Raw genomic sequence first — 14,653 nt, forward strand, 5'->3', positions numbered from 1 at the left:
TATGTCGGGGAGTGTGTGTGTGTGTGTATGTCGGGGAGTGTGTGTGTGTGTGTATGTCGGGGAGTGTGTGTGTGTGTGTATGTCGGGGAGTGTGTGTGTGTGTATGTCGGGGAGTGTGTGTGTGTGTATGTCGGGGAGTGTGTGTGTGTGTATGTCGGGGAGTGTGTGTGTGTGTGTCGGGGAGTGTGTGTGTGTTGGGGAGTGTGTGTGTGTTGGGGAGTGTGTGTGTGTATGTTAGGGAGTGTGTGTATGTTAGGGAGTGTGTGTGTGTGTCGGGGAGTGTGTGTGTGTGTGTCGGGGAGTGTGTGTGTGTGTCAGGGTTTCTGTTCAAAATATTTGGCTCCGGACAACGTGACCGGGAAGATTTTAATTTACCGGACATGTAATAATTTACCGGACGTCCATATGCTTACTGAAGGTATGCACACTGAAGGTATACTGAACAAAAAATGTAAAGTGTTTTTCCCATTTTTCATTGGCTGAAATAAAAGATCCCAGAAATTGTCCATATGCAAAAAAAAAGCTTATTTTTCTAAAATACACAAATTTGCACAAATTTGCTTACATTCCTGTTTGTGAGCATTTCTCCTTTGCCAAGATAATCCATCCACCTGACAGGTGTGGCATATCAAGGATCTGATTATCATGTTCATTACATAGGTGCACCTTGCGCTGGTGGTAATAAAAGGCCTCTTTAAAATGCTCAGTTTTGTCACACAACACAATGCCACAGATGTCTCAAATGTTGAGGGAGCGTGCAATTGACATGCTGACTGCAGGAGTTGTCCACCAGATCTGTTGCCAGAGAATTGAATGTTTGTTTTTCTACAATATACCGCCTCCAATGTCGTTTTAGAGAATTTGTCAGTATGTCTAACCATCCTTATAACTACAGACCACGTGTAACTACGTCTGCCCAGGACCTCCACATCTGGCTTCTTCACCTGTGGGATCGTTTGAGGTGGTGCTGAAGCTTATTTCTGTCTGGAATAAAGCCCTTTTTTGGGGGGGAGAAAAACTCATTCTGATTGGCCGGGCCTGGCACCACTCGGTGGGCCGGGCTCCACCCATGGTTGCGCCCTTGCCCAGTCATGTGATATCCATAGGTTAGGGGCTAATTAATTCATTTAAATTGACTTCCTTTATATGAACTCTAACTCAGTAAAATATTTGAAATCGTCTCATGTTGTTTTATTATTTTGTTCAGTATAAATACGGAGCACACAATTTAAAATTGTATTCAGCACAAATATCTAAACAGAATGAAACAAAACACTTTTTGCATATTTAAAGAACTGGTTTAGATTAATAAATATGCCTACAATAATAATTATATGCAATAATAATCATGATAAAACAAATGTTTATTAATAAATGTAAGTTCCAAAATTGCATCCTAACTGAATAGCACACAGTAGCCTGCATCTAACTTTTGTTATACTGCTATTAAAAATACCATATTCGCAGTCAACGGTAGCCTAGGCCAAACTTCTGGTTTTCTGTTGTACCTGATAATTAATTACACCCACCTGGTGCCCCAGATCTAAATCCATCCTTTGATTAAGGGGATATTTGTCCTCTGTCCTTTTGTCTTCTGTAGCTCAGTTGGTAGAGAATGGCGCTTGCAACACCAGGATAGTGGATTGAATTCCTGGGACCAACCATATGTAAAACAAAATGTGTGCACATTTGACTGTAAGTCGCTTTGGATAAAAGCATCCGCTATATGCATGGTGTTGGGCTGCCCCATTTAGTCAACTGGTTGATTGTTTGGTCCATAGGCTGTCGGTCAAGATTTTTTGTTGTTGTCAAGCAGTGGCAAATACATTGTAAAAAAAAATGATGGCACATGAGACACCCGTTTGATTCACGCCTGTGTGAGTGGACTAATCCATTGCGGAGGCCACGGGTATGGCTCACCAGTTGTACATTTAATTACCATTTCTAACCTACAATGTTTGTTTGGTTCCGGTAATTTATTTAGTGCGTTCAACTTATTATTACAGTCTTACCGTTGTCATTTTTCGGAGTGGTTGCGTGCGGAGCGCTACACCGTTTTGGTGTCTTTAATTCCTTTTACGAGTTGGCAAGTTTATTCATTGTTTAAGGTTTGGAGTGCTCCTGCCAATCTGGAGTAAAGACACACACCTGATTACACACAGAAGTAGGCCCAGGCTACCTGGCCTGCACGAAAATGTAGGCTTATACATGTGCCCATTCGGGGATTTGATACCGTTTCTGATGGTCTTAACTCACCATCACTCTATAGCTTCTCAAAGAAATGTTTTCTTCGCCTCAAACACCAAGTTAACAATCTTCCCAGCTCTCTCCCTTTCGATAACCACTCAGCATGAAAGGGGTATAAAATGTCATGCTTTGATCCGGTGGAAACATAAGATGATCTACCTGATTTACGTCTTATCCCTTGACTCAGGGCCCAGAATATTTTCAACAATGTTGCAAGTTGGCTAGCACTAGCTTAGGCCTGACCAAGTTAATAGTTGATACAATGTTTCAAGTAACTTGCAGAAGGGTCATACATGGCCTACGTGATTTATAGGTTGTGTGTATCAGGATGTTTTTTACCTGCGGGCTGCAATGTTTTTATTGGTTGGCTTTATGTTTGCTCTTTTTACGTATTTGCAATGGCAATAGAAGTTACTTTTTAGATTATATAATTTTGTTCTAAATTAAATTCAACTGTTCCACCAAAGTGTGCATATGAAAATCAGCACGCAGATCAGTAGAAATGGTACGATAGCTTGGCACTTCAAATGGAAAAGGTTGTCGACCGCCGGTGTTGTCTTACTGGTAACTTCAGGAGCATAACAGTAGAATCTGTGAAGGCCAGCAGCAGCGGGAGCAGGGTCGGAATATATATATATCTTTTTTTATATAATTATATTGCTCTCTGACTCCCTCTAGTAATTTGTCTGTCTTTGTTTTTGATCGCAGTGCTTAAAGCATCAGAGAAGCTTAGTAGCCTACGTGTAGTTGATTTACCTCAAATATTTCGACCAATCGAGTCGAACAAGATTTGTTTTTAGTCGGGAATAGCCCTAGCATATATTATTGGTCGAGTTAGCCTGTACTATGACAAAGAACTGTCTGTCCTCTCGTCCATCAGCGTCCCGCTTCAACCTGGAGACAGAGTGGAAGAACAACTACCCCCGTCTGCGAGAGCTGGACAGGGTAAGGACCATCGATTTTATATATATATATATATATATATATATATATATTATATATTATATATTATATATATATAAATAATCTAAAAAATGGAATTATATATACAGTGCCTTGTGAAAGTATTCGGCCCCCTTGAACTTTGCGAACTTTTGCCACATTTCAGGCTTCAAACATAAAGATATAAAACTGTATTTTTTTGTGAAGAATCAACAAGTGGGACACAATCATGAAGTGGAACGACATTTATTGGATATTTCAAACTTTTTTAACAAATCAAAAACTGAAAAATTGGGCGTGCAAAATTATTCAGCCACTTTACTTTCAGTGCAGCAAACTCTCTCCAGAAGTTCAGTGAGGATCTCTGAATGATCCAATGTTGACCTAAATGACTAATGATGATAAATACAATCCACCTGTGTGTAATCAAGTCTTTGTATAAATGCACCTGCACTGTGATAGTCTCAGAGGTCCGTTAAAAGCGCAGAGAGCGTCATGAAGAACAAGGAACACACCAGGCAGGTCCGAGATACTGTTGTGAAGAAGTTTAAAGCTGGATTTGGATACAAAAAGATTTCCCAAGCTTTAAACATCCCAAGGAGCACTGTGCAAGCGATTAATATTGAAATGGAAGGAGTATCAGACCACTGCAAATCTACCAAGACCTGGCCGTCCCTCTAAACTTTCAGCTCATACAAGGAGAAGACTGATCAGAGATGCAGCCAAGAGGCCCATGATCACTCTGGATGATGGGAGACTCTGGGAGACTCTGTCCATAGGACAACAATCAGTCGTATATTGCACAAATCTGGCCTTTATGGAAGAGTGGCAAGAAGAAAGCCATTTCTTAAAGATATCCATAAAAAGTGTTGTTTAAAGTTTGCCACAAGCCACCTGGGAGACACACCAAACATGTGGATGAAGGTGCTCTGGTTAGATGAAACCAAAATTGAACTTTTTGGCAACAATGCAAAACGTTATGTTTGGCGTAAAAGCAACACAGCTCATCACCCTGAACACACCATACCCACTGTCAAACATGGTGGTGGCAGCATCATGGTTTGGGCCTGCTTTTCTTCAGCAGGGACAGGGAAGATGGTTAAATTGATGGGAAGATGGATGGAGCCAAATACAGGACCATTCTGGAAGAATACCTGATGGAGTCTGCAAAACACCTGAGACTGGGACGGAGATTTGTCTTCCAACAAGACAATGATCCAAAACATAAAGCAAAATCTACAATGGAATGGTTCAAAAATAAACATATCCAGGTGTTAGAATGGCCAAGTCAAAGTCCAGACCTGAATCCAATCGAGAATCTGTGGAAAGAACTGAAAACTGCTGTTCACAAATGCTCTCCATCCAACCTTACTGAGCTCGAGCTGTTTTGCAAGGAGGAATGGGAAAAAATGTCAGTCTCTCGATGTGCAAAACTGATAGAGACATACCCCAAGCGACTTACAGCTGTAATCGCAGCAAAAGGTGGCGCTACTAAGTATTAACTTAAGGGGGCTGAATAATTTTGCACGCCCAATTTTTCAGTTTTTGATTTGTTAAAAAAGTTTGAAATATCCAATAAATGTCGTTCCACTTCATGATTGTGTCCCACTTGTTGATTCTTCACAAAGAAATACAGTTTTATATCTTTATGTTTGAAGCCTGAAATGTGGCAAAAGGTCGCAAAGTTCAAGGGGGCCGAATACTTTGTCAAGGCACTGTATATATCCACACACACATTCAGAAAGTATTCAGACCCCCTGACTTTTGGTACGTTACAGCCTTATTCTAAAATTGATTCAATTGGTGAGGGAAAAATACAATCTACACACAGTACCTCAAAATGACAAAGCAAAAACAGGTTTCTAGAATTTTTTTCAAATGTATTTAAGAATACAAAACTGAAATATCACATTTATATAAGTATTCAGGCCCTTTACTCAGTACTTTGTTGAAACGCCTTCGGCAGCCATTACAGCCTCGAGTCTTCTTGGGTGTGACGCTACAAGTTTGGCACAACTGTATTTGGGGAGGTTCTCCCATTCTCTGCATATCTTCGGGTTCAAGTCCCGGCACTGGTTGGCTGGGTCACTCAAAGACATTCAGAGACTTGCCCCGAAGCCACTCCTGCGTTGTCTTGGGTGTGTGCTTAGGGTTGTTGTCCTGTTGGAAGGTGAAACTTCAACCTAGTCTGAGGTCCTGAGTGCTCTGAATAAGGTTTTCATCAAGGATCTCTCTGTACTATGCTTTGTTCATCTTTCCCTCGATCCTGACTAGTCTCCCAGTCCCTGCCACTGAAAACATCACCACAGTGTGATGCTGCCACCACCACCATGCTTCAACGTAAGGGTAGTGCAAGGTTTCCTCTAGACGTGACGCTTGGTATTCAGGCCAAAGAGTTCAATCTTGGTTTCATCAGACCTGGTCTGATGTTTCTCGTCTTTTGGTGCCTTTTGGCATACTCCAAGTGGGCTGTCATGGAAGCTATTCCTCATTAAAAGGCACGTCTAGCCACTCTACCATAAAGGCCTGACTGATGGAGTGCTGCCGAGATGGTTGTCCTTCTGGAAGGTTCTCCCATCTCCACAGATGAACATTGGAGCTCTTTCCGAGTGACCATTTGGTTCTTGGTCACCTCCCTGACCAAGGCCCTTCTTCCACGATTGCTCAGTTTGGCCAGCTCTAGGAAGAGTCTTGGTGGTTCCAAACTTCTTCCATTTAAGAATAGCGGAGGACACTGTGTTCTTGGACTTTCAATGCTGCAGACATTTTTTGGTACCCTTCCACAGATCTGTGCCTAGTCACAATCCTGTCTCGGAGCTCTATGGACAATTCCTTCAACCTCATTGCATCTCCTGTATACCAACCTTACCTTGTCACACCACAACTGATTGGCTCAAATGCATTCATTTGTGGAATTTCTTTCCTTAACTTTTGACAAGGCACCTCAGCCACACTCAAGGTACTAAACGACATCATAACCGCCATCGATAAAAGACAGTACTGTGCAGCCGTCTTCATCGACCTTGCCAAGGCTTTCGACTCTGTCAATCACCATATTCTTATCGGCAGACTCAGTAGCCTCGGTTTTTCGGATGACTGCCTTGCCTGGTTCACCAATTACTTTGCAGACAGAGTTCAGTGTGTCAAATCGGAGGGCATGCTGTCCGGTCCTCTGGCAGTCTCTATGGGGGTGCCACAGGGTTCAATTCTCGGGCCGACTCTTTTCTCTGTATATATCAATGATGTTGCTCTTGCTGCGGGCGATTCCCTGATCCACCTCTACGCAGACGACACCATTCTATATACTTTCGGCCCATCATCGGACACTGTGCTATCTAACCTCCAAACGAGCTTCAATGCCATACAAAACTCCTTCCGTGGCCTCCAACTGCTCTTAAACGCTAGTAAAACCAACTGCATGCTTTTAAACCTATCACTGCCTGCACCCGCTTGCCCGACTAGCATCACCACACTGGATGGTTCCGACCTTGAATATGTGGACACCTATAAGTACCTAGGTGTCTGGCTAGACTGCAAACTCTCCTTCCAGACCCATATCAAACATCTCCAATCGAAAATCAAATCAAGAGTCAGCTTTCTATTCCGTAACAAAGCCTCCTTCACTCACGCTGCCAAGCTTACCCTAGTAAAACTGACTATCCTACCGATCCTCGACTTCGGCGATGTCATCTACAAAATTGCTTCCAACACTCTTCTCAGCAAACTGGATGCAGTTTATCACAGTGCCATCCGTTTTGTCACTAAAGCACCTTATACTACCCACCACTGCGACTTGTATGCTCTAGTCGGCTGGCCCTCGCTACATATTCGTCGCAAGACCCAATGGCTCCAGGTCGTCTACAAGGCCATGCTAGGTAAAGCTCCGCCTTATCTCAGTTCACTGGTCACGATGGCAACACCCATCCGTAGCACGCGCTCCAGCAGGTGTATCTCACTGATCATCCCTAAAGCCAACACCTCATTCGGCCGCCTTTCGTTCCAGTACTCTGCTGCCTGTGACTGGAACGAATTGCAAAAATCGCTGAAGTTGGAGACCTTTATCTCCCTCACCAACTTCAAACATCAGCTATCTGAGCAGCTAACCGATCGCTGCAGCTGTACATAATCAATTGGTAAATAGCCCACCCATTTTCACCTACCTCATCCCCACAGTTTTTATTTATTTACTTTTCTGCTCTTTTGCACACCAATATCTCTACCTGTACATGATCATTTATCAATCCAGTGTTAATCTGCAATATTGTAATTATTCGCCTACCTCCTCTTGCCTTTTGCACACATTGTATATAGACTCCCCTTTTTTTTCTACTGTGTTATTGACTTGTTAATTGTTTACTCCATGTGTAACTCTGTTGTCTGTTCACACTGCTATGCTTTATCTTGGCCAGGTCGCAGTTGTAAATGAGAACTTGTTCTCAACTAACCTACCTGGTGAAATAAAAATAAAAAAATAAAAAATTGAAATACATTCCAGGTGACTACCTCATTAAGCTGGTTGAGAGAATGCCAAGAGTGGGCGACGCTGTCAAGGCAGTGTGTGGCTACTTTGAAGACCCTCAAATATGAAATATATTTAGGTTTACTACATGATTCCATATGTGTTATTTCATAGTTTTGATGTCTTCACTATTATTCTACAATGTAGAAAATAGTAAACATTTTAAAGTCCCTTGAATGAGTAGATTTAAAAATATATATATTTTTTATAATTTTCTTTAAAAAAAGAACATGTTTATGCTTTGTTATTATGGGGTATTGTGTATAGATTGAGACATTTGTTTAATCTAGTCAATTTTAGAATTAGGCTGTAACGTAACAAAAAGTCAAGGGGTCTCAATACTTTCCGAATACACTGTACAAATATATGTGTGTGTATATATATATGTCTGTGTATATGTGTGTATATGTGTGTGTGTGTGTATATGTGTGTGTGTGTGTATATATATATATATATATTTTTTTTTTACTTAATTATAGGTAGGACTCTGTCTGCTTCTGTCCACAATAATGTCCTTTACCAGTCCAGTTTTCATGTCTAGGTTTTTCCTGGCATTTTGAGAGAATGGTCAACCGTGCCAGATTCCACCAGCTAATCATGAGTTTTCTGTTCATCTTATCCTCCAGAATGAACTCTTCGAAAAAGCCAAGAACGAAATCTTGGATGAAGTTATTAGCTTGAGTCAAGTCACACCGAAACACTGGTGAGTGTTTGCCGTGGTGAACATGTAGCCCTTCAAATGATGTTTTATTACCTACAGCTTTATGCACATTATTATTTTGTTTTTTAAGTTATTAAAATAATTTGGCCAACAACTTAGTGTTCTATGCTTCATAAAAAGGGCCTTTAAATGAATTCAGGAATTCTGCGGCCCTTAGACGACTTTGTCTGTAGAAGCTCTGCATGGTGCAGGTGGCGAGTGTGTGTGCGCCTGTTTGTGTATATGTGTGTTGGTCCCCCCCCCCCCCACCCAGAGGTTAGCAGTAGGCTAAATGAGATGGATGTCCAGTGGTTGGTGAGAGGCTAAGAGCCCCTCCGAGCCCCATCTGTAGCACTGGATCAATGGCCTGATGAATGGGCTACGGTGCGACTGGGGTTGGTGGGGGAGTCAAGATGGCCCTGTTAGCCAGCAATGCAATCGAAGCGTCTGAGAAGTGTGTTGTATTGATACGAGTGGAGCTGGGGGCAAAAACAAAGGGTTGTGTATGAAATATGAGTGTGTGTGTGTGTTTTGTGATAAATGAGTCTTCACCAGCAGCCCAGGGGGATTGAGTAGGGGTTTGTCCCATTGTCATACAGCCCTGGTCCGATAAAGAGCCAAGCTTTAGTTAACAAGCTGCTGGGCTTTCATGGGGATTTGTCTCAAAGGGCATTCTGTTCCCTATCTAGTACACTACTTTTGACCAAAAGTAGAGCATTGTATAAGAAATAGGGTGTCATTTTGGGATGCATCTGCATAGTGTTGTCTCCAAAGCGGTGTCCAACCACAAAGCGCTCACTAGGTTGTATTTCGCCCCATCTGCCCTTTGCCCCTGCAGGGAGGCCATCCTACAGAAGAAGCTGTGGGAACGCGTGTCCACACACGTCATCGAGAACATCTACCTGCCGGCAGCCCAGACCATGAACTCTGGCACCTTCAACACCACCGTGGACATCAAGCTCAAACAGTGGACGGACAAGCAGCTGCCTCACAAGGCATTAGAGGTAGAGTTTGTCTGCTGCTCCCTCCATCTCTTTAAATCTCTTCATGGCTGTGGAGCTATAGTGCATTTGGAAAGTATTCAGACCTCTTCCCTTTTTCCACATTTTGTTACGTTACAGCATTATTCTAAAATGGATTAAATAAACATATTCCCTCATCAATCTACGCACAATACCCCATAATGACAAAGCAAAACTGTTTTTTAGAATGTTTTGCAAATGTATTAAAAATAAGAAACAACTTATTTACATAAGTATTCAGAATTTTTGCTATGAGACACGAAGTTGAGCTCAGGTGCATTCTGTTTCCATTGGTCATCCTTGAGATGTTTCGACAACTTGATTGGAGTCCACCTGTGGTAAATTCAATTGATTGGACATGATTTGGAAAGGCCCACACCTGTCTATATAAGGTCCTGCAGTTGACAGTGCTTGTCAGAGCAAAACCAAGCCATGAGGTCAAAGGAATTGTCTGTAGAGCTCTGAGACAGGATTGTGTTGAGACAGATCTGGGGAAGGGTAGCAAAGCATTTCTGCAGCACTGAATATCCCCAAGAACACAGTGGCCTCCACCATTCTCAAATGGAAGAAGTTTGGAACCACTCTTCCTAGAGCTGGCCGCCCGGCCAACTGAGCAATCGGGGAGAAGGGCCTTGGTCAGAGAGGTGACCACGGACCTGATGGTCACTCTGACAGAGCTCCTGAGTTCCTCTGTGGAGATGAGAGAACCTTTCAGAAGGACAATCATCTCTGCGGCACTCCACCTTTCAGCCCTTTATGGTAGAGTGGCCAGATGGAATCCACTCCTCAGTGAAATGCACATGACAGCCCGCTTGGAGTAAGCCAAAAGTCACCTAAAGGACTCTCGGGCCATGAGAAACAAGATTCTCTGGTCTAATAAAACTCTTTGGCTTGATTGCTAAGCATCACGTCTGGAGGAAACCTGGCACCATCCCTACTGTGAAACGTGGTGGTGGTGGCAGCATCATGGTGTGGGGATGTTTTTCAGCCTCCTAGAACAGGGAGACTAGTCAGGATCGTGGGAAAGATGAACGAAGCAAAGTACAGAGGTCTTGTACAGTTATACCCAAGAAAACTCTAGGTCTGTCATCACTGCCAAAGGTGCTTCAACAAAGTACTGAGTAAAAAAAAAATATATATATTTTTTTTATACGGTCATTTTTTTAAACCTGTTTTTGCTTAGTCATTATGGGGTATTGTGTGTAGATTGATGGGGGTGGGACTTGTAATCCATTTTGGAACAAGGCTGTAACAAAATGTGGATAAAGTCAAGGGGTCAAAATACTTTTCAAATGCACTGTAAATGTCATAAGGAATTGTGTCTTGTCAGGACTCTCTGTTGTGAATATTTCAGATGATGGAAACAAATGTATTATTATTATTGGCGATGGATGGTTTTACTGTGGTCGTCAATGTCCTTTTTGTTCCAAATTTGCGTTTTCCTCACAATCACTATGTCTGTGACCGTTCTGATTGGTATGACAGTAATGGTATGCAAATACTGTGGCATTGTCTCTGTAGCCGGCCATGGTGCTGTGTTGATACAAGGCCTGATCCTCTCCTCTGCCCCCCCCCCCCCAGGTCGCCTGGGAGACACTGCAGGAGGAGTTCGCCCGCTTTATGGCCGAGTATAAAGGGAAGGACCAGGACGACATCTTTGACAAGCTCAAGGAGGCGGTGAAGGACGAGAGCATCAAGAGGCACAAGTGGAACGAGAGGGCCATGGACAGCCTGGTACTTAAACATGGACACACACACACACACACACACACACACACACACAGTAAAAAGACTGACATCGCAATAGTCTTTACTCTTTCTCATATTCAACCACATACAGCAGGCAAACATTATTATACGCCCAGGTTTCCTGTCTCCCCTTGTGCGTAATGTCCTTTCTCCTGTTTGTCTGGGTTGTCAGAGGGTGATCCAGCACAATGCTCTGGAGGACCGCTCCATCACAGACAAGCCCCAGTGGGACGCGGCCATCCAGTTCATGGAGGAGACCCTGCAGGCACGCCTCAAAGACAGTAGGTCACACACCCACCTTCACCGTGGCTTACTACCTTTACAATCAACCTATTCCTTGATCGTTCCCTGCCTGTGTTGCTGCTGTGTGTATGTCTCCCTCTCTCTGCACCTGTCTCTCTCTGTTAGGGTTGTCACGATACCAGAATCGTTGTACTACGTTACCAGATTTTCCGTGGCGAAAAAAGGAAACAGGATTTAGACTAAACTCTTATGGTCCTATTAAAAAGCTACTTCATGTAAAATTGTGAGTGCTATAGCTCGCCAATTTTAAACAAATGTGACTCTAGGTGACAACATAATGCTGTTTGTTTCTAACACCGGGACTGTTTTCCTCAAGATATGAAATCCGCTTCGTGTTTTGTTTTCTTACCACGATACCTCCGAGGGTTGCGCTACTGGTATCGTGACAACCCTAATCTCCCTCCCTCCCTCTTTGCACCTGTCTGCTACTACACTACCTCTAATACTACGATCTCACAACTTCTGTGTGTCTCTCCTAGCGGACTCTGTGATAAATGACATGGTGGGTCCTGACTGGAAGCAGCGCTGGATGAGCTGGAAGAACCGCTCGCCCGAGCAGCACACCCGCAATGAGACTCGAAACGAGCTGGAGCGCCTGCTGAAGCTCCACGAGGACCACACGGCCTACCTGGCCAACGACGAGGTCACCACCGTCCGCAAGAACCTGGAGGGCCGAGGGGTGGAGGTGGACCCTGCCCTGGTGAGGGAGACCAACTCTGGTCACATTTTCTGGTCACAAGTCTTAAACTCCAGTGGAGTAATGTATGTAATAACTTTGCAATAAGTACGTATGCATTTATTGAGGAACTGGGCAGGTGGAAGTTGTATTGTGTTTTCAGATCACTGCTGATAGAGGAGATGAGTACTCAAAGACACAAGTATATCAATTCCCAATCTGTCCTTCATACCATCATGGCCACCTAATCATCCCCGTTTACAATTGGCTCATTCGTCCTCCCCTGTAACTATTCCCCAGGTCGTTGCTGTAAATGAGAATGTGTTCTGAGTCAACTTACCTGGTAAAATAAGGGTTCATTTTAAAATCAAATAGAATTTAGATGCGCGCACACACAACCTATCCCACATCCCAAGACACCATGAAGCAGAGCCTGTCCCTCTCGCATTCTGGCCCTCTACCACCTCCTGTGTTCCAGATCAAGGACACGTGGCACCAACTGTACAGGCGTCACTTCCTGCAGAAGGCCCTGCAGCACTGTAACCTGTGTAGACGAGGCTTCTACTACTACCAGAGACACTTTGTCGACTCGGAGGTAAGTGACCTCGGCTCCAAGGCAAGCTGCCCGAGGTAGCTGTTCTCAACTAAGATTTCAGAGACTTATTGAGGTGAATTCAACAAGGCTTCCATTTCGGCAAACATGTTACCATAGTAACAATTTCAGTTGAAGGATTTGATTTGAATGAACGCTCCATAATGTTACGGTGAAGGCACAAATAGCTCATTTTTGTAAGGATTGTTCATTCTTACTCGATTAAAATAGCCTAAATCAGAAGGTTGTTCATTTCCAATGGAATCTGCTGCTTGCCTTGCAGCGTTGCAGAGGCTGTTATGTGTGGTGCATATGTTGAATATATCCAACGTATGCATCAAATTGTATGCGTAGACTTGACAGAAGTGGAAGCAAAAGGTGAATGTTGAACTGTTGTTGCACATGTATTCAGTAAAAAATTGCATTACATAATGAGAACAGTTTGACTGCAGAATTTATTACGCAGCATTGATGCATTGACGCTGCAGTTAGCACAAAATAAACGGAACGTGTCATTGTATGTTAGAAAAAGTTTGAACTATTTCCCTTGTTGAACGCACCTTTTGGACTGTAGTACATTGTCCATCGATCGACACTACCCTTTCCCCTGCCTGCAGTAAAAACCATGCGTGTCACTTCTACCCTATCTCATTTTCACAGTCTCTTTCTCTTCTTCCATAGCTGGAGTGCAATGACGTAGTGCTGTTTTGGAGGATCCAGAGGATGCTGCTTATCACAGCCAACACGCTCAGACAGCAGCTAACCAACACAGAGGGTAGGGCTGGGACCGGGGCGTAGGGCTGGGACCGGGGCGTAGGGCTGGGACCGGGGCGTAGGGCCGGAAATTGGGATTTCAGCCGGAAATTGGGATTTCAGCCGTTACAAAATGTGGAAATCAAACTGGAAACCAGTGGAACAGACTTCCTGTGTTCGTCGTTGCAGAGATTGCCATGCCAGCATAGGCTTCATGGCGAGCTTGATTATCATGAGTTAGCTAACGTTGGGCTAGGCAGACCTGGGTGGGGTCATCCAAGACTGAGCTACAATGAACTGGGGCTTAGCAGGGCAGAACCAACCGCCCATGGTCAATATTATTGTCATGTACCAACACACAAGCCCTCACTAGAGCATACAGGCAGGCAGCTGCATACCGGCCCCACCGGCCTGAAACTGAAGGCTTTATAACTCTGAACTGGTTCAAATGAGAGGGACGGTGAACAGTCTGAGTCATAGAGTTTGAACGGAGCATGTCTGCCCTCAGTCTGACCCTGTCTGAGTGAGCTACGGTGTACTGGGGAGCTAGGTAGCAGACACAGAAGAATTATAGCCCATGTCCCAATTAGCACCCTATTCCCTACATAGTGCCCTACTTTTGACCTAGTGCACAGTTGTTTTTTTTACCAGTGCCCATAGTGAATACGGTGCCATTTGGGATGCAGCTACTGCCATTAGCTGAGCTATATGGTGGAACCAGATGTGCTGTAAGCTAGGGCTGGGCGATATGGCCTAAAAGTCATGTCTAAAACTTTTATGGACTTCACAGTATATCACATTTAAAAAATAAATAAAAAATTCTCGAAATAAGTTGATTGTACAATTACAGGTTTCACTCTGTCCAAAATAACCCCAGGGTGTTTGTGTGGACTTATTCTGGACCTCAGCTTGTCGCTTGCCTTCCCGCCGTTGGAACAACGACTCCCATTGTTACGGCGGAGACATGAGAATCTCGTCATCACATAGATATCTGGTGTAAATGGGAAGGTGCACCCAGCGCAGACGGGAACGAAGGAGACGAGACCAAAAAGACAACATTAGAACAAGTGGACATCAATGCTCATAAAAACAATATATAGATTTGAATTAATCAAAATATTTTGATATATCACCCAGCCTTATTGTAAGC

At 43.6% G+C, this 14,653-nt stretch overlaps 1 protein-coding gene across 8 annotated transcripts in view; it reads left to right on the forward strand.

Annotated features, from left to right (window-relative positions):
* Positions 1 to 14,653, forward strand: part of LOC135512547 (dynamin-like 120 kDa protein, mitochondrial) — a 58,642-nt gene that overhangs the window by 23,680 nt on the left and 20,309 nt on the right. For all 8 annotated transcript variants that reach the window (XM_064934684.1, XM_064934686.1, XM_064934689.1 and 5 more), the window contains 8 exons: positions 3,128 to 3,192; positions 8,335 to 8,411; positions 9,247 to 9,412; positions 11,012 to 11,164; positions 11,352 to 11,460; positions 11,962 to 12,182; positions 12,637 to 12,753; positions 13,432 to 13,525. In XM_064934684.1, the coding sequence (XP_064790756.1) occupies positions 3,128 to 3,192; positions 8,335 to 8,411; positions 9,247 to 9,412; positions 11,012 to 11,164; positions 11,352 to 11,460; positions 11,962 to 12,182; positions 12,637 to 12,753; positions 13,432 to 13,525 (1,002 nt within the window). The remainder of the gene's footprint in view (positions 1 to 3,127; positions 3,193 to 8,334; positions 8,412 to 9,246; positions 9,413 to 11,011; positions 11,165 to 11,351; positions 11,461 to 11,961; positions 12,183 to 12,636; positions 12,754 to 13,431; positions 13,526 to 14,653) is intronic.

This window comes from Oncorhynchus masou, chromosome 24 (genome assembly GCF_036934945.1).
Source record: "Oncorhynchus masou masou isolate Uvic2021 chromosome 24, UVic_Omas_1.1, whole genome shotgun sequence".
Classification (NCBI taxonomy): Eukaryota; Metazoa; Chordata; class Actinopteri; order Salmoniformes; family Salmonidae; genus Oncorhynchus; species Oncorhynchus masou.